Source organism: Leptonychotes weddellii, chromosome 11, assembly GCF_054177405.1.
Source record: "Leptonychotes weddellii isolate Sample4059 chromosome 11, ASM5417740v2, whole genome shotgun sequence".
Lineage (NCBI taxonomy): Eukaryota > Metazoa > Chordata > Mammalia > Carnivora > Phocidae > Leptonychotes > Leptonychotes weddellii.
The window spans coordinates 57641248-57665458 of NC_138379.1; the positions used below are offsets into that span (position 1 = coordinate 57641248).

Sequence of the window (24211 nt, forward strand, 5' to 3'; positions counted from 1 at the left end):
GTTTTTAAAGTTATTTATTTTTAATATATAAATCCTATAATCTCTTTCATAAACATTCATCGAGGAAAAACTACCTATGTTAATATAATTCCTAAAAAGTTATATTTCTTTATTCTAAAAATATATGAAAGTTCTAAAACAACATTACTAAAAAAATTACATAAATATAATTGTACAAGGTAGCACATATGGTAAACATTTAAATATTTCTTAATCCAAAAGAAAGTAAATAATTACAGAATATCTGCTAAATACTATGACCATGCTGATATTTTATATATGTTAATTAAATCTCATAAGGCTCAGGATTTTTTCAAGTAGCAATTTTTTTTTATGGTAGCCAAACAGGGTTTATTTTAGCAATGTAGAGATCATTTGGCATTAGGAAATGTATTAAAATTATACAGTTCATCAATAAGAAAAGTAAATCACCCAAATCTAGATTCTGAAAAGCATTTGCTAGAATTCCACATCTGTTTCTGTTTTTTTTTTAACCTTTAAAATTGTAGGAAGAGTAGGATAATCTCTTTTTAAATATTACTGTTATTATTTTATTTTTTATTATTAACATATAATGCATTATTTGTTTCAGGGGTACAGGTCTGTGATTCATTAGTCTTACACAATACACAGCGCTCACCACAACACATACCCTCCCCACTGTCCATCACCCAGCCACCCCATCTCTTCCACCCCCCTCCACAACATCTAACAAATATCTTCTATTTCTGGAATCTTATATCTCATCTTGACCACTTTCTGACTCTCAGGCTTTTAGACTATGATCTCTCTGCTGGCTCCCCATTACTTAAAGAGGCCAAAATTCAGATGCCTATGGGGTCCAGGCAGATAATGTAAATGCATGAAGGGGGTTCGATAGGGCAATATGTTAGCATAGATAATAATTTTTATGAAAAATGGAGAATGGTAATTTTACATCTTTGATATTTGGCTTAATAGAAGATAGTTGGATTTTTATGTCTATGTCTTTACTTAATCTGTTATGATGTGCTGACTTGGTTGAAGCTCATGATGAAAGTCCTAGGACTTCAAAGACTTTTTGAAAGGGTCCTAAAATCCTTAGGAGTTTCCATACTACCCTCTGAAGACTTCCTCTGAGGGATTGTTGCTTTGTGGGCAACACACTAATTGACAGTGAAGCAAAAAATGCTGATTGGGCCAAACAAAACATATCAGTGGGTAAACACTGGTTTGTGGATATTAGTTTTGCAACATGAGGTCTACACAACTACATGTAAACTTTTAGCCTAATATTCACATGCTTTTGTGTTTTTAGCCTCATCTGTCACTATAGACTCCTTCTCTGAGCAAAACTGTTCATATTCTTCTAACATGTCTTGCCCTTCCCTGCCTTCATGCTTTTGTTCTCTTTTTCTCCTGCCTACAATGTCCTTCCTTTTCTTACAGTCTCTCCCAATCCTACTCACTTCTCAGCATCGTTTTTACATCTCACTTCCTCCATGAACACTTCTCTCATCACTGGAATCTGAAGTGTCTTCTTTCTTCTCTGAACATGGCAGACCCTTAAAGATGGCACCATCATTTGGGATATAGACATTTTTCATCATTGTCCTGAGTTGCTATTTGTGCAGTGTATGTAAAGCACTTAGCATGGTTGACATGTAATAAGACCTCCACAAATGAGAGCTCTCATGTTTTTTCTTTATATCTTTCTATCCAGCTATAGATCTTCCCCAGTTTAATGAGGTGGTTATGTCCAGATTAACCCATTATAAGTTGAAACTATCATATTAATACACATAACCTACTGAATAGTATAGCTATCCTATCTTAAATGTGCCATCTAGCCTACAGTTGGGCAAAATCACCCAACACAAAGCCTATTTTATAAAGTATTGAATATCTCATGTAATTTATTGACCACTGAAAGTGAAAAACAGACTGGTTGTCTGGGTACAGAATAGTTGTAAATGCATTGCTTGTTTACTCTTGTGATCGTGTGGCTGACTAGCAGCTGCAGCTTGCTGTGTTGCCCAGCATCCCAAGGGAGTATTGTGCCACATATCACTAGTCTGGGAAAAGATCACAGTTCAAAATTCAAAGTACAGTTTCTATTGGATGCATATCACTTTTGCACCAACATAAAGTCAAAAAAATTGTAACTCAAACCCCATCGTTAAGGGAACTGTCTGTATATCTATTGAAAGATCCTTAATGGCAAAGACTTGCCTCTTTGCATTTTCTAAAGTGACCAGCCAGTGCTTTGCATGTAAGAAGTACACAGCAAAAATAATTGTTTTAACTACACTAGGGCAAGGGACAATAATTTAAGATGTTTCTTATATAAAAATTTTTCCTGGTAAAATAATGAGTTTTAAAAATCAGTTAAGTATAAAACCACCCATTTAAAGTTGGAAGAAAACTTGGTTTCATTCATTCTACAGAGATCTTATCACCTAAGAGACTTCGAGATAAACAAGCTATCTCCTCTCCCAAAATGACAAGCATCAACTTGCTGAGTAAGTTAGAGCAGAATGGGAGTAGCTGGAAGATTATGAACCCTGAAAGGTAATGAATTGGTATTTTATCTGTTGTATGTTACTAAATGTATTTTTGAGTTATATCTTGATGCAGGGAATTTAAATGAGTGTCCATTCATTTCTTCTTCCGGTAGTCTTGATTACATTCTACCTGTTAGGTGATTGGGATAATAAATTCAGTCAGGGCTCACAATCTAGTGGGAAAGCCAGATATACATAGAGTGATGAACCATGATTCAGTAGGATACATGCTATGACAGAGGTGCAAACAAAATAGCACAGAGAAGGGAACATCTAAATCTCTGTGGATTTGGGAAAACTTCCCTTGTTGTTTTCTCTTTCCTTTTCTTTTTTTTTTTTTAAAGATTTTATTTATTTATTTGTCAGAGCAGGAGAGCAAGAGAGAGAGAACACGAGAGAGTGCACAAGCCGGGGGAGAAGAGGGAGAGGGAGAAGCAGACTCCCCACTGAGCAAGGATGTAGGGCTCCATCCCAGGACCCTGGGATCATGGCCTGAGCTGAACGCAGACGCTTAACCGACTGAGCCACCCAGGCAACCCCCTTCTTGTTTTCTGAGATCCCCTTTGCTGTTTTCTGAGATCCCCCTTGTTGTTTTTTGAGTGCTTGGATATTACAATATGACACAGTTTCATATTTAGATCAAATTAGCTTTGCTAAACATGGTTGGCACTTAATAAACGTTCTTTGAATGAATGGATATATTACACGTCATGGCCATGTCTTCTAACAATGTTGTGTCAAAAGATTTCTGTTTTCTTTTTTTCTCTTTGAGTAGGACACTTTTTAAGACCTCCAATCAGTCAACTGTATGCAAGTATTTATTGAGCATCTACTATGTACTTTGCACTGTGCTATCAACTTTGAATTTATTAATGTGTCACAATGTACCAGCTATCATATGTGTGATTTATGCACTTTCTGGGATACTAAGGTCATGTTCAAAACCCTAGGCACACTTGTTTTAAGTAATCTCACCATTATGAAAGAGAATTGAGAATTGAATGTCTTGTTCTTTGGAATTTAGTTTAGTCCAACAGACACTGAGCACCACTGCGTGTCCAGCATTATTCTAGACACTGAAGATACAGAGCTCTACAACGTATAAAAGACATATAAACTTGCTTTCAAACAAGAGTCTTTTAGGGAGACTGATGCTAAAGAAGTAACACACATGACAAAGACAAAAGAAAGTACAGAAACTACAAAGAGGAGGGAGTAATTAATTGTTAGGGATTATTAGTGAAGGCTTCCTATTGGTATGGACCAAAAAATGGTTTTTGTGCTGATTACTAAAGTAATACATGTTTATCACAGAAATTTTTTAAAAATGAGAAAAGCAAGAGATCAAAAAAATCAGTCATAACCCCATAGAGGAAACTTTCTGCTAACATTATGGTGTATATTCTTCGGTTTCATGCATATACAATATATACATGTACTTATACTTGAAACCTATACACACATTTTAAGTACAACTGAGATCATATCATATGAAGCTTTGTTATACTCAACAATAAGTGGTAAATATTTCCCCATGGCTTTAAACATCTCAGGACATAAATAATTGCACATCATTTCATGAATTTAACTTTTTGTCTGACCAATCTGCTTGTGTATATTTAGATGATTTTTAGTTTTTTAAATATTATAAATGATACTGTTATACTGATACACATAAGTCTCTGCACACATTTGAATATTCTATAGGATAAAAACTTTAATGTAAAATTTTCAAGATAAGAGATGAGCCCATTTTTCATGTCTTTGATACATGTTACCAATTATTCTCAGGAAGGTTGTATCCAATTCTCTTCCCAGTAGCAGGGATGTGAGGGAGTGCTATCTTCTCCAGAGTTTTGTTAATACTGGACATTGTACCCTCCGATGGATTCCCACTCTTATCCAGGGTAAAAGCCAAAATCCTTGCCATGGCCTTCAAGATCCTGCCTGATCTCTGATCTCTCTCCTGCTTTTTGTCCACGATCTCATCTCCCTCTGGCCACATTGAGCACAGGCACACTCCCACATCAAGGACTTTGCACTCATTCACTCTGCCCGGAATACTTTTCCCATCAGATAATCTGATTATTATTTCTCCCTCACCTTATTCAAATGTCACCTTCTTGGTGGAACTTTCCTGGGCATTCTGCTTATTGTTTAATACTCCATCCCTCCAGCACTGTAAGGCATTTATCACCATCACACATACTACTGAATTCATTCATTTATCTTGTTTATTAACTGGCTGTCAGATCCTATCAGAATGTTAATTTCATTAGGACCAGGATTTCTTTTTCTTTCTTTCTTTTTTTTTTTAAAGATTTTATTTATTTATTTGATAGAGAGAGACACAGCGAGAGAGGGAACACAAGCAGGGGGAGTGGAAGAGGGAGAGCAGGCTTCCCGCCGAGCAGGGAGCCCGATGCGGGGCTCGATCCCAGGATCCTGGGATCATGACCTGAGCCGAAGGCAGACACTTAATGACTGAGCCACCCAGGCGCCCCAATTTCTTTCTTTTTTTGTATGTTTTGTTCTTCACTGCATCTCCCATGCCTAAAACAGTGCATGTAGTAAGCACAAAACATTTTATAGAATGAATAAATTTTATCCCAGTTTCACAGAATTGGTAACTGAGACTTTGCAAGATGACCCAGCTTGCCTAATGGCAGTCAGCTTGTAAGCAAAAAAGCTGGATTTCAAACCCAAGTTTATTTGATACGAAGCATCGTTCTTAACCTCTATACATATAGATTCTCTGGAAAGAAAAAAAAAATACCACTAAGATATTTTTCTTTCTCTTATATTTATACCTGTCTGTAAAATTATCATTGCTCATGTCAGACTGTTTAAACATTAATTAATGTTGCACTGTTTTTATAGCTTATCATCTCCAGGTTGTTTGAAAAATGACAGTGAAATGAAGCCTAAACTTTCTCCAGTCCCCACTTGCCAGGATCATAATAAGGCAGGACAGGTACAGTGTCTTCAAACAAACAAAATCCAATCAGAATCTTCCTCTGACTTCTGTCTCTCAATGAGAGTTATGGGAATTGCTCTTTTTTCATTGTATAGATATGGCTTATGTACTCAGGACCCAAAATTGGACTGTGATAAATCTATCTACTAGTCAAAATCTGCTAGGGTTAACAGAAGTAGGGTTGGGATATCTTTCTAATTTTCAGTTGCTACAAATACTTCTGATCAAATGAGAATTCAGCAAATCCTCTTGAATATTTGTGGGGCCCACTCTACAAATCTCATTTTGCTAATTGTCTTTAATACATCCTTTTATAAAGTATGTTGCTTGACATACTCAATCTTTGGAGAGCTTGTGAAGGGATTGTGAAGGAAAAAAGTAAAAGGCAATAATTTGTCTTCAAACCTGGTGTTGTAGGAAATGTGTTATGTGTGTTTGCAACGAGCACAGCGCAATTCCCCATTGTACTACAGTGAGGAGAGGAAGAGGAGAGAGATAGAAGATGAGCGACTCATTCAGCAGTATGAAATCCTGAAGGATCAAGAGGCTCTCTTAAAACACCAGGTAGTTCAATACCTCGATTAAAGAGTGCTTAACATGGGACAGTAGAACATGATTATAAAGTGCCATTTAAAATGCTCCATTAGGCACCTGGGTGGCTCAGTTGATTGTCTGACTCTTGATTTCAGCTCAGGTCTTGATCTCAGCGTTGTGAATTCAAGCCCCATATTGGGCTCCAAGCTGGGCATGGAGCCTACTTAAAAACAAACAAATGAACAAACAAACAAACAAATAAAAAAACCCTTAAATATGTCTGTACTGTAACATATTTAATCATTTACTTACTGCTGGATTAAAACTTAGGTTGTATCCAGTTTTCACTAATAATGAGCAACACTGGGATGAACATCCAAGCAGCTGAATGTTTGCACCTGTCGCTGATTTCTCCCTCTCCCCCACCCCCAAGGATTGTATTTTAAAGGTAGAATTCCTGGATTTATGTGGTTTTATTTGTGCTTTCTAATAAGATATAATCAAGGCTTTCCCTTTAAATTCATGACCTATCTAAGCAAGCAAAGAGAGAATGGTATGTTCACATTCGCTCTATCCAGATTTCTGTGGTCTCCAATAATTGACTCCACTGCTCTTTCTTGCATTTGTGATATCGGGTAACTACTTATGAAATCTTCCATTGCCTCTTACGATTCCCATAGAGGTGCTGCCTAAAGCTCCAAAACAGGAAATAAAAAAACCTTCCCCAACCCACTTTTATAAATCTATGAAGACATCAGAGAGTACCATTGCCTCCAAAAGGCAAGTTTCTACCTTGGTTGGATTATTATAATGTAATAGAATTAAAATTTTAAAGGCTCTATGTCAATATGTGATTTTTTTTTTCAAAGATGAGAAGTCTGGCTAATAGAGAACAAAATCAGAAAAATGCTGCCTACAATCTTGGAGTTGCTGAAGCTATAAGAATCCACAAGAATGAGAAACCTGAATTTTATGTGAGTCTTTCCAAAATTTCTATTGCCAATACCTGCCCCATCTGTGAATATATGGATCCATTCTCTGTACTGCAGGCTGTGCCATTGTTTAAGAGGTGAAATGTGGGTTGTGTAAGGTTGAAGCCTTGTTCTGGGTCAGGAGTTGTCCAGCATCTGTGTCCAAAGTCTTCACATTTACAATATAATCCCTATTAGATACTATGGCACTTGTTAATGATAGTAACTCTCAGCCAGGCCCTGGGGTGGGTGGTGGGGGGCAGTGTACTAAAGTAATGCCCCAGGAACCACAGATCTGCAGAGCCAGCATTACCTGGGAACTTGCTGGAAAGGCAGAATCTAGGGCCCCATCCCTCCAGAGTGGGAATCTACATTTGAGTATGATCCTCCTGAGATTTGTAGGTGCATTGAAGTTTGAACAGCCCAGCTGCTTAGATAGAGGTGAGCCATCTGCTTCACCACGGATTTAATGTTTTCAGTCACTGTGTGCCTACCTTTAATTTGCCTGAACCTTTCTCCCTTCACACCAGTATCTAGGTGGTCTGACACTCTGGACATAACTCTAATAAAATACACTTTCTTTATTTATCACCAAACATCTATTGAAATCCTATGTGCTGGCCACCGTGTTCGTGGCTAGGAATACAAAGATGAATAAGGCAAGGTCCCTCTTGAAAGAGGTCTTAGGCTACTGGAGGAGACAGGTTTAAAATCCTGAGTGTGGTATAATGAATGTTATGATAAATCTTTGAAGAGGGCAGTGTCTGAGCAAAGAGTCACTTGACCAGACCAGAGATCTGGGGAGACTTCCTTGTATACACCAGTTAGGTAAAGGAGGGAATGGAAGGAGAACCTTCCAGGCAAGGGTGGCAGGGAGGGAGGAAGGAGACATGATACTTTTGAGATTTAGGCCTGATTCTTTTCTCTTCTTACATAAAAGTTCCAGACTATGTTTATTACTGCCTACTTTGTGTATCCTCTTTGATATATCTGCAGATATCTTAAAAAGACCAAAACAGAACTTTTGATCCCTCTCCTCACCTGTTCTTCTCTTAGCCTCCCCATTTCAGTAAGTGGCATCACCAGGCAGACAGTTGCACAAACCCAAACCAAGGAGTGATCCCAGATTGCTCCTCCTCTGTCTCCCCCATCCAACCATCCTCAAGCACAGTTGCCTTTACCGCCCAAATGTACCCAATCTTTTCACATCCCTTCATCTTCAATGCTACCACCCTAGAACAAACCATATTATAAAGCTCAGCTTCTGAAATACTTCCCTAATTAGGTTTGCTGCTTGCCTTCTTCCCCTTTACAGTCTATTCTCCACATCGCAGTCAAGTGATCTTTTAAAACTTAACCCAAACATATCATTCTCCTGTTTAACCGACTGAGCCACCCAGGTGCCCTATCATTCTCCTGTTTAAAACCTGTAATGGGGGGCGCCTGAGTTGCTTAGTCGTTAAGTGTCTGCCTTCGGCTCAGCTCATGATCCCAGGGTCCTGGGATCGAGCCCTGCATCGGGCTCCCTGCTCGGCGGGGAGCCTGCTTCTCCCTCACACTTCCCCTGCTTGTGTTCCCTCTCTTGCTGTCTCTCTCTCTCTCTGTCAAATAAATAAATAAAATCTTAAAAAAAAATCTAAAACCTCTAATGGTCTCCCACTGAGTTAAAATAAAATCTAAACTCTTATCTTGACCTATGAGGTCTATATGGCCCTGCCTTCCTCTTTGAGCTTACCTGCTACTTTCCCCTTGCTCATTGTGCTTCAGCCATGTAGACCTTCTTTCTGCTCATTAAACATGCCTAACTTGTTTTCATTTAGTGCCTCTGCACTTTCTGTTCCTTCTGTATGGGACACAGATTACCTGATACTTGCAGTGGAGGTGATTCAGTCAACTTTACTGAAAAGCCTTCCCTAATACCAACCACTTTAGCTCTGTTCCCACCCATTTGCTATGATAAAGACTTCATAGCACTAATCACTACCTTAAATTATCTGATGTATGTTCACTTGTTCCCTGTCTCCTGTACCAGAAGGCAGGCTCCATGAACCAGGCTCTCTGCAGATCTCTGTCTGTGTCTAGAATGGCCAGGCCCAGAGTGGGTATTCAGTTCTCCCTCTTCCCACATCTGCTCAGTCCTTGCTCATGCTTTTGCACTCACTTAGAACTCCTTCCTTCCATCTGTGTGTGGTGCTAGCTCAGGATCTCCTCCATGACATTCTTTTTCATCTTTCTCTCAGATATGGGGTTTTGTCTGTTCTGCTCAGATTCATCCTTGAGCACACTCCCATTATTCTGTGGGTTGTCTCAACACTAGCTGGTCAGTGTGTTGAGGACTGGGCAAATACTATAAATTAATAATTGATTTTAGTGTTCTGAATTACCACTTTTATTCTTTTTGGTATTTTAAAGTAAAATGCATTGCTTCTTCTTCCTTCCAGAAATCTTTCCTGTTTGATAAACGGCCACTCAGTCCTGAGATTAATGCTTTTAAACAAGAAGAATATTCCCAAAGTCTCCTGAAACAAATGGATAACAGACGGGAAAAGGAAATAAAGCAAAGACAAAACAGAGAGTTGATGGACCGCCTAGAACAAGTGCAACTCACAGAGGAGTGAGTCTAGCTGACAGGCCCTGAAAAATGGGTTCAGAATTTGCATGTGAAGCTTATTTCCATGTGGGATTGATTAGCACAGCTGTAACCGACTGAGCAAACCAACCCAGCTAGCCACCAGTACCACAGCATGACATTTCATTAGAAAAATGAAAAAGCTGTTATTATTATGACCATTAGAGTAATGATTAGCAATCTATAATTAATGATAGAGTATCACTTTGTATTGTTTTGTGATCGCTAATACTGGCAGATGGAGGAAGGGACTTGTCTTGAATAAGCAGCATTCTCAGCTCTTCCCAGTTGATCTCAAAGCAAAGCTGGGGTTTTGTTGTAAGTAGGGGTGTCCCACGGAAGCCAGGGGCAGGAGTGTATGGGGGACTAAGAGGACTAGAACCAGGGACTAAAAAGTCATGTAAGAAATGCTTTCCTTCTGCTCACACCCACAGCTCCTTGGTTGACATCATTTTTTTTCCAGCTCAAACTTGGATGAATGTTAGTCTCAATTACAAATTTTCAAGAATGAGAATCTGATTGGTCTTGCTTGGGTTGTCTGAGGCCTGGGATAGGGTCAGAGTTCAAACATGCCTAAGGGGGTCACACTTCTACTATTGAGGTCAGGAGAGCAATTAAAGAGGCTACTGTAGTGGGAGAGAGACTCCTAAAACAAATAGTAAGCTAGTTTTTGTGACCAAAAGATTATTTTTCTATAAAATATATATGTTCCATTATACTTGCTTTATGGATCATGTGGGTTTCCTGTGGGTTGCAAATAGCAGAATCATAATTTATAATAGGAAAGATCACTTTTCTTAAAAAGGAATCTTATGGTGAATCATTTTATAGAATGAATAGACATTTCCTGCTTTCCTGTCTAGATTTTTTTTTTTAAAACATGAGGGGTGGAGGAGTACCTGTTTTAGTTGTAGTGAATTTGGACAAAATGGTCAATCCCTTGCTCACATCTGTCCTGTCTGTCCTGTATTCAACACATTGTCCACTAGCCTATGGATCTGTTACTCCTTTCTTCATTTCTTTGCTCCTTCCTTTAAAATGAAAGCTCTAGAAGGAAGTATCACTTTTTATTTACCAGTATCTCACTCCTATTGATGCTTAGGAAATAGGTTTTAGTGATGTTAGTCTCTATTACCAGAGACAGTAACACACTGTGCCCCCCCTTCTCTTATTCTTAACTGCCAGACTTGCTGCACAAAGAGCCCAGTATATAAAAGATAAGATGGAAGAAACACAGTGTTATAAGAGAGCTTTGGATGCGCAGGTAAGTGCATTTTTTTATTTTTAAAATTATGCAGTGCTTCATTAGCATTCTAAAAATATGTATAAGAACTGTCATGAGTAGCCTTATGTGTTACCCATTTGGCGGTTTGGGGGCCCTGTTCTTTCCTCGAAGGGATTGGTGTTTTACTGTGCTGCGGTGTCGTGCGTAGTTTTTTGCCTGCTAGAATTCTGGTCTGCACGATGTGTGTCCCTGTTTCAGATGAAGAACAAACCCCTGCAACTGCCCATGTTTGAGCCAGACTCTTGTGAGCCCATCTTTGGTAAGGATGAGGTTGAGCTGATGGTGGAAAAGCACAAGCGAGAACAGAATTACATGAAGCACCAGCTGGAGGCCGCTGCCAGCCACAAGAGGAGAACCATCCTGCAGCAGCTGGTGGAACAGAAGCGGGACTTGCAGATGCTTCGGAGGACACAAAAAGAGTAAGAGACCCCAGATCTTTCTTCCTCCTCCTCCTCTCCTCCTCTCTTGCTCCCCTCTCCAACTTCCCATTTTCTCTCTTTCTCCTACAACAGCACAGAAGCAATAATAATATTAAGCACAGTGAGGAGTAACTGTGTGCAAAATATTGTTCTAAGCTTATCAAATCCTTCATCTTATTTTGTCCTTACAGTTCACCCTATGAAGAAAAGTTATTGATTAAAAAAAAAACCAACCAACCAGACCTGATCCTACCTCTCCCTCCAGTTACCTCTCCATATTTTTCCCTCCCTTTACAGTACAACTTCTTAAAGAGGTGTCCAGATCCATACTATCCATTGGAAATACAGTGTGAGCCACAACTGTGGTGAGCCACAAGCCAGGGTGGGGGGAAGCGGGGAGGCAGAGGGAGAAGGAGAAGCAGGCTTCCCACTGAGCAGGGAGTCCGATGCAGGGCTCGAACCCAGGACCCTGGGATCATGACCTGAACTGAAGGCAGACACTTAACTGGCTGAGTCACCCAGGTGCCCCTCAATAGACACCGACATGAAACTTGAGCTCCTTCTCAACTTCCAATAAGCCCCCTTCCTTTAAAGAACTGTTGATGTAGTGAGCGGTACTTATCATGGCTGGCGAGGGGGTGGTGAAGGTGGCAGGGTGGGCAGGGCAGGACTGGATGCTATATCAGTGCAAATATCTTTAAATTCAAACACCAGACACCCAGTTTCTTTCTTTCTTTTTGATTTGATGAGTTTATACATTATACTATGTTCACCACAAGTGTAGCGACCATCTGTCCTGTTACATTGCTCTTACAGTATCATTGACCGTATTCCTTATGCTGTGCCTTTTATTGCCATGACTTATTCATTCCATAACTGGAAGCCTATATGTCCCACTCCCCTTCACCCATTTTCCCTGACCCTCCATGCCCCTCCCTTCTGGCAACCTTTCAGTTTGTTCTCTGTTGATTCTGCTTTTTGTTTATTTGTTTTTTTTAAGATTCATGTGGTATTTGTCTTTCTCAGTCTGACTTATTATTTCACTTAGCATAAAACCCTTTAGGTCCATCCATGTCTCAAATGACACGATTTTGTCCTTTTTCATGGCACTGTAATATTCCATGGTGTGCATGCATGTGCGTGTGTGTGTGTGTATATGTTTGTGTGTATATATATATATATATATACTACGTTTTTCTTATCCATTTGTCTATTGATAGATACTTAGATTGCTTCCATATCTTGGCTATTGTAAACAGTGCTGCAATAAATGTAGCGGTGCAGATATCTTTTTGAATTAGTGGTTTCATTTTCTTTGGGTAAATACCCAAAGGTAGAATTATTGGATCATATGGTAGTTCTATTTTTAATTTTTCGAGGAACCTCCATACTTTTTCCATAGTGGCTGCACAAATTTCCATTCTCACCTACACTGCACAAAGGGTTCCTTTTTATCCACATCCTCGCCAACACTTGTTTCTTGTCATTTTGATTTTAGTCATTCTAACTGGTGTAAAGTGATATCTCATTGTGGTTTGATTTTCATTTCTCTGATGATGAGTGATGTTAAACTCTGTCATTCCCAAGCTGTATGACCTGAGCCAAAACACACGTGGGGTCTTTGAGCCCTCATTTCCTCACATGAAAAGTAAGGATAACATACCCCCTTACCTATCCTTACTCTGAGAAGGATGTGAGAGTATGTATTTGAGAACACTTTTGGAAATTGCAGAGCTCTGAACAAATACGAACTGTGGTCTTGGTTATCTCTCTTGTTGAGCTCTGGTCACAGACCCCCCCTTTTCTGTATGGGTCAGATCCTTCTCTTCCATTTCTATATCCTTTCCTACTTATTCCAGATTCTCTTACTTATCTTCTCTCTCTTTTTTAAAAAAGATTTTATTTATTTGACAGAGAGATAGAGCCAGAGAGCACAAGTGGGGGGTGTTGGGAAGCAGAGGCAGAGGGAGAAGGAGAAGCAGACTTCCTGCTAAGCAAAGAGCCCAATGTAGGGCTCCATCCCAGGATCCTGGGATCATGACCTAAGCCGAAGGCAGATGCTTAATGTGCTGAGCCACCCAGGCGCCCCTCTTACTGATCTTCTCTTTTCCAACTTCCCCGTCTCTAGTCCATCTCAAGATGTCATCTTAGGTCCTCCTGTGGCAAGTAGAGGGTCACTTTCAGAGGGGACAATTGGGTCAGTGTGATCTAAACAGGCCTGATAAAGTATTCTTTTTCTTTAAATTTTTCTGCTTTTGTTTATAAAAAATAGAACAATTCATGTTCATTAAAATAAGTCAATTGGTGGAGACATTAAAAAAAGGTTAATAATCTCCCCCAGCCTTCTATATTTTTTCCCACTCTTTACAAATATATTCAAACAATATCCACATATATATTTTCCTTCTACTTTTGTAAATGAAAATAAGACCTATGAGATCGTATACATTACTCTGCAGCCCAGTCTTTCTTTAACCTAATAATGCATCATTAATTTATATTTAGGTCAGTACATAGAAACAAAATTCATTCTTTAATGACAGCATAATATCTACAACATAGATTACTATAATTTAACTTTTGCACTATTGATAAAGATTCACTCTGTTTCCAGATGGTTTGCTATTACAACGATTTTTGCATTAAACATTTTTAATATATATCTTTATACTGGTTCTTTTGTTTCTGTTGGATAAAATCCTAAAAGTGGAGCTGCTGGATCAAGCGTATGGCACATTTTAAATATTACCAGATACCAGCAGGTTGCTTCCTAAAAATGTATGGCAATTTGCTTCCACCAGCAGTCGTGTGAGAATCCTTGTGGCCTCCCCCGTAGCCCCAGTTCATTTTCTCACTTGCTTGGCATCTAAATTAAACTGACTTATAAAACTCCCCTTTTACAAAGAATACAACAGTAGCCAAAAAGCATTTGAAAAGGTGCTCAACATTACTAAGCATTAGGAAAACGCACATCAAAACCAGAGTGAGGTAGCTCCAGGCTAACAAATGGCCTCCATACTCTGCAACGTGCTGTTTGGAATAGACGCCATTTAGCATTTAACTAGATTTTGTCTCTTCCAGGCAAGAAGTAGTTCATGTTTTATTTAATTTTGCTTATCTGAACCTAAGAGACAGGGATTCTCCACTCCAGTGAATAAAGGTAGCCAAGTAGGATGGCGAGATTGCAAATGTCGCTGTGGTTTATATCACACAATTTAATAACTTAACTCTAATCACATATCTATCCTGGAATGCCAAGTCTATGGCAGTCTGAATGAAGTAAGCAGTTAGCAAACTGTTCACTCTTCCCGCTGCAACTCATTTATGCAGATGTAAGAAAACATCTTTTACTGTTTGAAATGTATATATCACTGTAACATAGACAGTTAAGATGGCTATCTTTTCTTCCCCATAGGGCTTTATGAAAAGAAAACATATGTTTGAGGAACAGTGCCATAAGGTTTCACAAGTGCAAAGATAAAATGTGCTCTCATTTATCTTGTATTATAATATCTGTGCAATGTCCAAATCAAGAATAATTAAAGATTTTTCTTATACCACATGCACCATGAAACATTTAATAAGTACTTCTTTTAGACTATTCAAAAAATTAGAAAGGAAGAAAACTGTCTATTCACTGGTAGACAAAACCATTAAGATGCAATTATGTTGTAAAAGGGAAAGAGAAAGAAAAGCAAAAACAAAAAAAAAAGAAGAAAAGAAAAAAGAGAGAAAGATACTACCTCATACCAGTTAGGATGGCTACTATCAAAAAACCAGAAAATAATAGGTGTTGGTGAGGATGTAGAGAAATAAAAACCCTGTGCACTGTTGGTAGGAATGTAAAATAGTGCGGCCACTGTGGAAAACAACATGGCAATTCATCAAAAAATTAAAAATAGAATTACCATATGATTCACTAATTCCGCTTCTATGTATATATCCAAAAGATTTGAAAGCAGGATCTTTTTTTTTTAACTAAAAAAGTTCTTACTTTATTTTATTTTATTGTCATTTCAGTGTAGTTAACATACAGTGTTATATTAGTTTCAGGTGTACAATGTAGTGATTCAAGATTCTATGCATTACTCAGTGCTTATCAAGATACCCTTTACCTATTTCACTCATCCCCCACCTCCCTCCCTCTGGTAACTATCTGTTTGTTCTCTGTAGCTAAGAGTCTATTCTTAGTTTATTTTGGTTTGTCTTTTTTCCCCTCTTTGTTCATTTGTTTTGTTTCTTAAATCCCACATACGACTGAAATTATCTGGTATTTGTCTTTCTCTGACTGGCTTATTTTGCTTAGCATTATACTCTCTAGCTCCATCCATGTTGTTACAAAGGGCATGATTTCATTCTTTTTTATGGCTGAATAATATCCATTGTGAGGGTGTATATATATATATATGAAAATGTGGTATCTTCTATATATATACCACATCTTCTTTATCCATTCATCTATCAATGGACACTTGGGGTGTTTCCATAATTTGGCTATTGTAATAACACTGCAGTAAACACAGGGGTGCATATATCCCTTCAAAGTAGTGTTTTTGTTTTCTTTGGGTAAATACCCAGTAATGCAATTACTGGATTGTAGGGTAGTTCTATTTTTAATTTTTTGAGGAACCTTCATATTGTTTTCCACAGTGGCTGCACCAGTTTGCATTCCCACCAACAGTGCACAAGGGTTCCTTTTTATCTACCTCCTCACCAACACTTGTTGTTTCTTGTGTTTTTTACTTTTAGCCATTCTGACAGGTGTGAGGTGATATCTCATTGTGATTTTGATTTGCATTTCCCTGATAATGAGTGATGTTGAGCATCTTTTCATGTGTCTGTTGGCCATCTGTATGTCTTCTTTGGAGAAATGTCTGTTCATGTCTTCTGCCCATTTTTTTACTTGGATTATTTGTTTTTTTGGTGTTGAGTTGTATAAGTTCTTTATATATATTTTATTTTGATGTAGTCCCAATAGTTTAATTTTGCTTTTGTTTCCCTTGCCTCAGGAGATATATCTAGAAAGATGTCATAGCCAATGTCAGACAATTACTGCCTGTGCTCTCTTCTAGAATTTTATGGTTTCAAGTCTCCCATTTAGGTCTTTAATCCATTTGCAGTTTATTTTTGTGTATGGTCTACAAAAGTGGTCCAGTTTCATTCTTTTGCATTTTGTTGTCCAGTTTTCCCAACACCATTTGTTGAAGAGACTATCTTTTTCCCATTGGATATTCTTTCCTGCTTTGTCAAAGATTAATTGACCATATAGTTATGGGTTTATTTCTAGGCTCTCTATTCTTTTTCACTGATCTATCTATGTGTCTATGCTTGTGCTAGTACCATACTGTTTTGATCACTACATCTTTGTAATATAACTTGAAGTCTAAAATTGTGACATCTCCAGCTTTGTTTTTCTTTTTCCAGATTGCTTTGGCCATTCAGAGTCTTTTGTGGTTTCCATACAAATTTTAGCATTGTTTGTTCTGGTTCTGTGAAAAATGCTGTTGGTATTTTGATAGGGATTGCATTAAATCTGTAGATTGATTTGGGTAGCATGGACATTTAAACAATGTTTGTTTTTCCAATCCATGAGCATGGACTATCTTTCCATTTGTTTGTGTTCAATCTCTTTCATTCTTTTTTTTAAAGATTTTATTTATTTATTTGAGAGAGAGAGAGGGCATGAGTGGGAGGGGGCAAAGGGAGAGAGAGAAGCAGGCTCCCCACGAAGCAGGGTCCATGCCAGGACCCTAAAATCATGACCTGAGCTGAAGACAGACACTTAACCAACTGAGCCACCCAGGAGCCCCTGTGTTCAATGTCTTTCATCAGTGTTTTATAGTTTTCATAGTACAGATCTTCCACCTCCTTCATTGTTTATTCCTAGGTATTTTATTCTTTTTGGTGCAATTGAAAATGGGATTGTTTCCGTTTTCTTTTTTTAAAGTAGGCTCCATGCCCAGTGTGGAGCCCAACATGGGGCTTGAACTCATGACACTGAAATTAAGACCTGAGCTGAGATCAAAAGTGGGACACTTAACTGACTGAGCCACCCAGGTGCCCCAGTGGGTCTGTTTTCTTAATTTCTCTTTCTGCTGTTTCATTATTAGTGTATAGAAATGGAACAGATTTCTGTACATTGATTTTGTATCCTGAGACCTTACTGAATTCATTGATCAGTTCAGGTAGGGGTTTTTTTGTTTTTTTTTTTTGGTGGAGTTGAAAGCAGGATTTTGAGATATTTGCCCTCCCATGTTCATAACAGCATTCAGTAGCCAAGAAATGGAAGCTGTCACAGAGGGATGAATAAACAAAATGTGTTATACATATACAATGGAACATTACTCAGCTTTCAGAAAGAAGGAAATTATGACATGCTACAACATGGATGAACCTTGATGACATTATGCTAAGTAAAATAAGCCAGTCATAATAAGACAAATATTGTATGATTCCATTTCTGTGAGGTATTCAGAGTGGTCAAATTCATGGAAACAAAGTAGAATGGTGACTGCCAGGGGCTAGGGAGAGGGAGGAATGGGGAGTTGTTTAATGAGTATAGAGTTTTAGTTTTGCAAGATGGAAAGAGTTCTAGATATTGGTTGCACAACAATGTAAATATACTTAACACTATATATCTGTACACTTAGAAATGTTTAAGATGGTCAATTTTATGTTATGTGATTTTTACTTTTTTTTTTTTTAGATTTTATTTATTTATTTACTTGAGAGAGAGAGTATGGCGGGGGGAGAGGGGAGGTGCAGAGGGACAAGCAGACTCCCTGCTGAGCAGGGAGCCTGACACTGGGCTCGATCTCAGGACCCTGAGATCATGACCTGAGCCCAAGTCAGGCACTTACCAGACTGAGCCATCCAGGCATCCCTATGTGGTTTTTACTATTAAAAAACACAATGAAAAGGAAAAAAAGGTTATAAGAGATATAGATAGATAGATAGATGTAACAGGTACCATTCAGTCATTGAGCTCCCATTGTGTGATAGGCATTGGCACTTTTTGTATATTATTTCATTTAAACTTTGTAATGACTGTACAGTAGCTGAATTGTTGAATCAGTGCTCATTAGAGGAAAATGTGGCCATGCTCTTTTAGGACAAGTGAACCAGCACAGAGTACATTGCTGATTTTTATCAGAGCGTCCTGACACCTAGTGGCGGTTGCTGCCTATAACACAGAACCCTGCAGAATGGGCTAAATCAATGGTCACATTTAGTGAAGTCCTTTCTAGACCTTAATGAGAACTGAAGGTAAGAGTTTCAGTCTGGCAAGAAATAGACACATATAAATAATTTGAACCAGGTTTAAGATGATTCACAACAGCGGTGGCTGAGCATCTGGAGACCAGTAATAGAGACACTTACCATTGGGAATTCTGGGGCATGGTACTTGAGAGAGACACTGCAATCACTTCTTTGATATTGTGACCTTCACCAAACAGTCTCTCTCTCTCTCTCTCTCCCTTTTTTTTAATCTTCTTCACAATGTTAAGTATTTTCTTGATTTCATTTTCCTTTGCCAGTCACTTCTGTTTCTTTTCCCCTCTCTAGCCATTCATTTGTATTCCTGTCTACTTTGTCTTGTACCATGCCTGTAGCAACTCGTGGGCTGATTACTGACAGCTGAGAGACTGGAATAAAAGGAAAGAAACCTAAAGTATAGGAAATCCATTTGAGATGATTCTTTAGTTTAGTTAAATTAGCCTCAAAGGAAGTTAATGGCTTTAAAGGCTGCATTTGTTAACTGGAAAAAGGTTTCAGTTCTGCTAATTTAAACCAGGATTGAAGATGAAAGGTCCTAGACCCATAAACTATTTGAGAGCTATAATGTTTTTAGTGTTTTTCTTTGTTCAGTGTTCATGCCTTTTAGTATACTTCAAAGAGCAGTGAACAAAACCAGAATGTTTCTGTTTAATCTACCATGAGGGGAATGGGGCTCCCAAGGTCGGTGCCTGCCCTTCCCTGTATTGTGAACAGAAGCAGACCATGCTCTTCTCTCCAGGCACTCGGCAGACAGAAATGCTGAGCTCAAGCGGTTGAACAGAGTCAACCAGAGCTTGCAGGAGGAGTGGAAAAGCAGTGCTGCAATGAAGAGGCAGCGGGACCTGGAGGAGAAGGCTTTCGAGCGGTAATTCCCGATTGGAACCTCCAGGGCTTTGCAGAGAAACTCCCTCTGCTCCTCGTGGACTTTCCTGAGATCCTGGCATGGCAGAGAGGTTTCCAGGGCCAACTTCAGGTCTTTGGTTGTGGCTGCCTAGCACTTCTGGTGGAGAAGAGAATTCTGGGTTCAGTAGGAGCTACTGCTGTGCTGTATTAGAAAAGCCTGTTACGGAGATGGGACTGGAGAATGCCTGCTGTATGTTACATACTTGCCATCTCTGCCCCGATCTTTGCCTCTGTGTAGGCTAGCTTTATTGTCATTTTGTGGAGGGTAGGGAGGCATGCGGTGGGAGTGGCGGGGAGGTAGGACTTCTCCTTGGAAATAACTAGTTGGAAATAGGGAGATGGACTTTCCATCTGAACACATCCAAGGCTGACGGAATGGTCATTTAAGGGGGTTGTGTGTAAGATCGGCAACTGGGAAACCGAGATGCCCACGATGGATCCAACCAAGAACATCTTCCTGACATGTATTAGATCCGTGCCCCTGTCCCCAGCTGTTGATCAACAATCTAGCGTTAGGGAATCTAGTCATGGCTTTGAGAATTAACACTAACTTTGGAGAGGCGGCTCATCTTTTTGTCTTACTTTCGTCATTTGTAAAATGAGGAAAGCAGACACCTGCCCGACTTAAGCTAACAGAGGAGTTTTTGTGATCAAATAAAGAGAGGTTTGGAAGCAGGAGATGCCCCCTTGGCTTGAGCTCTGGGGAGCAGTGTGGGGGGGGGACGGCAGGTGGGCCGTCGCAGGTCGGTGGTGAGCACCTGGAGGGCAGGGAGCAGGTGTGACTTCTCTTTCCGTCTCTTCTACTGTGCTGGTCTCTAAACTCGGCCCCCGGCGCGGCCTCAGGGAGCGCCCGATGATGACTGCTCGTCCTCCCCTCTCCGCAGGGCATCAGACAAGCTCTTCCTCCTGGACCAGTGTGAGAAGTATCGGCGCTGCAAGCAGTGCCAGAGGCGCACCTCCAGTGTGGGTGAGAGCAACCTGTGGCCCCTCAACAAGTACCTGCATGGCTCCCGGTTGTTCGTATAAAACCCAAAGTTTGGATCCGTGGTTTCCTGGGGAAAATTTGTATCGTTTCAATGTTTAGGTATGATGGTGAAACTACCTATTTTTACTTTAAAGGGAAAAAATTATTGCACTGTTTTGGTGCTTTCAGGAGAGGATTGCTTTTTCACCCCTTAATGCATTCATACAGGCAGGGTCTCCCCTCTGTCTTCCTTCTGCCCCCACAGAACCCTGCTGCCACTGGGGGCTGGGGATGGGGGACCCAGCCTCATTCTGGCTCCCGAGGTGCTGCTGACCCAGCCCTGCCACTCCATGATGTTGTGTAAGAAACTTGGTCTTCATCTGTAATGAACAGTGTCCTAATAAATATTTTCTACATACCTGACTGTGCATCATGGTAAATTTTGCCATCTCTCCCCAGAGAACTGTATATGTGAACATTCCAGAGGTAAATCAGGTTATTTGCCACAAGTGGTCAGAGCAATGCTTTCTGAGTTTTCTAGTTGAAGACACACCTGGGACTTTGTTGGGACCTCAGGGGATCATACTCCCTTGGTGCCCTTCTTTCTTTTTTAAAAGATTTTATTTATTTATTTGAGAGAGAGAGAGTATGAGCGGGGGTGGGGATGGGGGTCGGGTAGGGGTAGAGGGGCAGAGAAAGACGGAGAAGCAGGCTCCCCGCTGAGCAGGGAGCCTGATGACAATGTGGGGCTGGTTCCTGACCTGAGCCGAAGACAGATGCTTAACTGACTGAGCCCCCCAGCTTGGTGCCCTTCTGGCTAACCATTCCATTATAGGTTTATGTTGGGCTAAGTGTGTGCTGTGAGGGGAGTCTGGCTGGCCTGCCAGGTGCCGCCGTCTTCTCTCATTGCTTCACCAGCATTCATGCTTAAGCTGCATGTGCTGTGGAAGAGGAATAGGTTCCTGCTAAAGGACCGATGTTCAGTTAAGGCAGGGGTGTTCTAAACCAAAAACCTCACTCATTTATCTTCATCCTTTACCTTTGCTCCATCTGCCCTGTCCACTCAGGTAAACCAATGAACAAAGCCGAGTGAAGTCTAGATTTCTGAAATACAAAAGCTAGGAATACAGTCCCTTAGACTATTCACTTTCTGTCTGCCACATCTTTCTTAGAAAATGGGGGAAAGTATATGTGGTGAGACATCCAAAACATCGTTTATACCACAGGTACAAAATAAGAGTGTTTGGAGCCCTGAATAGTTAAGGGGAAGGTATTTAGTCAAATTGATATTAAGCAAATTTTGTTGCTAATGTTGTCTTTGTCTATGGAAACAAATATGCTTACTGGGGACTGGAATTGTCTGGAAACTCTCCCCACAAGCTTCCTACATTGCCACTTCCGTTTTCTCAGAAGATCACTGCGTGCAGGACCAGTCATCACCAACCAATATTTACATATAAATAATTATATGTATGTATGTATTATATGTATTATGTATTATATGTATTACAATATTTACAAATAAAGAAAGAAAGAAGAATTACTAACTAGTTGCTGCCTCTGTCTAAATTTACTAGTCTGTGGGTAGCCTTTCCTCCATACTTGCCTGACTTGCCTGAAGTCCATACCTGCTACAGCCTTGGAGTACTTCTCTGTCTCAAATATCTAACAAATTACTATAATAGTATTGTATTAATATATTTTAAAATGTATATACTGCCTTGTTAAAGAAAAAAAGACTTTAGGCAATTTTGATAAGTTTACGCTGTAGGAACTGAACTTATAATTTGTTGCCACTGGTAGTGGGTACTGACTCTTACTGTGTGCCAAGCACACAGCTAATTTTTGGTGACCTGGAGATTAAGATTCATCAGTCCCTGTCTGCCTTCAGAGCACTTACCGTGCAGTGCAGAGGTGGGATGTGACTTAGACAATCTCCATGTAACAAAGTAAGTACCTAATAGTGCTGTGCTTTGGTTGCTATGGAAGAGCAAGGTGGAGCTCTTGTGTCAGTTGAGCCTGGCAAGGAGAGGGAACTCTTTTGGAGGAGATGAGGCCTAAAATGAATTTGTAAGGATAAATAGGAAATAGCTAGGTGAGGAGTGACAAGAGGTCATGGCAAGAGATGACAAGGCTCTGTGTTCCTGCCTATCTAGACTAAGATGGAGACGTGGTTATATGAGTTAGGTCATGAAACCAAGTATGTTTTTCTATCAACCATTTTAAGAGTCAGCTTGTATTATAGCCCATCATTAACACAACTGATTTCATATAATAAAGACAAGACAGTCTCTTTTTAGAAAAAGTCTTCATAATTTGGTATCTTCTTTACTGATATCAACTGCTCATCTTGTATTAGTCCAACCCTGTTATTAGGCCTGACTCAATCAGAATGTCTTTTCCTGAATCAATTTGAATTACTATTATCAAGTTCTGCCATTCCCATAATTATGGCACTGCCAGACAAGATTAATGTATCAAAAGTTTGTGGACTCTTTTGGGTATCTTATGAAAAATATGAACCTTTTCCTAAAAATATGTCCATTTTCGTCTACAACATTTTGCATACAATCAGAGGTTTCCTAGACCACCTGGACACAAGTTAAGAACTCTTACTCTGAATAGCTTTCCTTCAGTATCATTACCAGCTCAAGCTATCAAAAGTGAGTTAAGTGAGGACTTTGTTTATTGAAAATGCCCTTTCAGTTTTAGAGAACTATGTCCATTTTTGTCTTTCTCTTTGACTTGTCATGAGAACAGTAAGATGAGAGTTGGGATAGCTATTCGAAAGCACATATTCCAGTATTTTTCAAACCCTCTGACTAAGACTCAGTAAAAGAAATATATTTCATATTGCAACACAGAACTCGTGCTCATATGTATAATTGAGACAAAGGTTTTATAGAGCTATGCTTACCCATCCATCTGCAATACATTCTGATAATTTCTATTTTATTTCATTAAAAGTTCTGATTAGACTGAACAAAATTGATTTAAAAATCCATTAATGTAAATAGATCATAATCAGTCTGATAAACACACTTTTAATATAATCCTTCCTTCCACTGTACTCTCATAGTAATGTGTAGTATGCTGGAATTCATTAGTGGTTAAGATGGTATTATAATGGCATTCAGCCTGGAGACTGAGGAATGTGTAGGCCCTATCTTGTCATCATAAGCCAACCTCCTTCTTCTGAGGTACCCCAAGAAAAGCAGGTAGCTATTTGCCAGCCCCCCTCCAAAAACAAAAGCTTAGTAGTCCCAGAACTTCTACTTCCAATGCATTTGAGGACCAGAGAGAAAGGAGCCAGAGATAGAACAAGTCAAAACATATGCCCCAATGCCTAGACTGCAGGCTGGGGGAGGCCTTAGAAATTTAAGAAAGAAGAATTACTAACTAGTTGCTGCCTCTGTCTTAATTTACTAGTCTGTGGGTAGAAGAAGAAGAAGTGGACTATACACAGGCCGTCTTGAATAGCTGTGCAGATTGGACTGTGTACTAAGGTGCCTAGTTCCCGGTTTTCCATTGCTGCTGTAACAGATTACCACAAACCTAGTTGCTTAAAACAATATAAATTTATTCTCTTACAGCTCTAGAGGTCAGAAATCTGCAGTCTCATTGGGCTAGTCAAAGTGTTGTCAGGGCTGGTTCCTCTGAAGCTCTGAGAGGAGAATCCTTTTCCTTGCCTTTTCTAGTTTCTAGAGC

At 39.5% G+C, this 24211-nt stretch overlaps 1 protein-coding gene across 2 annotated transcripts in view; it reads left to right on the top strand.

Moving 5' to 3' along the window:
* Positions 1 to 20921, top strand: part of CCDC81 (coiled-coil domain containing 81) — a 42895-nt gene extending 21974 nt beyond the window's left edge. For both annotated transcript variants that reach the window (XM_006736206.3, XM_081798980.1), the window contains 9 exons: positions 2427 to 2550; positions 5424 to 5517; positions 5938 to 6084; positions 6924 to 7028; positions 9467 to 9639; positions 10840 to 10918; positions 11138 to 11358; positions 19376 to 19501; positions 20424 to 20921. In XM_006736206.3, coding sequence (XP_006736269.1) covers positions 2427 to 2550; positions 5424 to 5517; positions 5938 to 6084; positions 6924 to 7028; positions 9467 to 9639; positions 10840 to 10918; positions 11138 to 11358; positions 19376 to 19501; positions 20424 to 20565 — 1211 coding nt within the window. In that variant the 3' untranslated portion in view covers positions 20566 to 20921. The remainder of the gene's footprint in view (positions 1 to 2426; positions 2551 to 5423; positions 5518 to 5937; positions 6085 to 6923; positions 7029 to 9466; positions 9640 to 10839; positions 10919 to 11137; positions 11359 to 19375; positions 19502 to 20423) is intronic.
* Positions 20922 to 24211: the final 3290 nt, after the last annotated feature.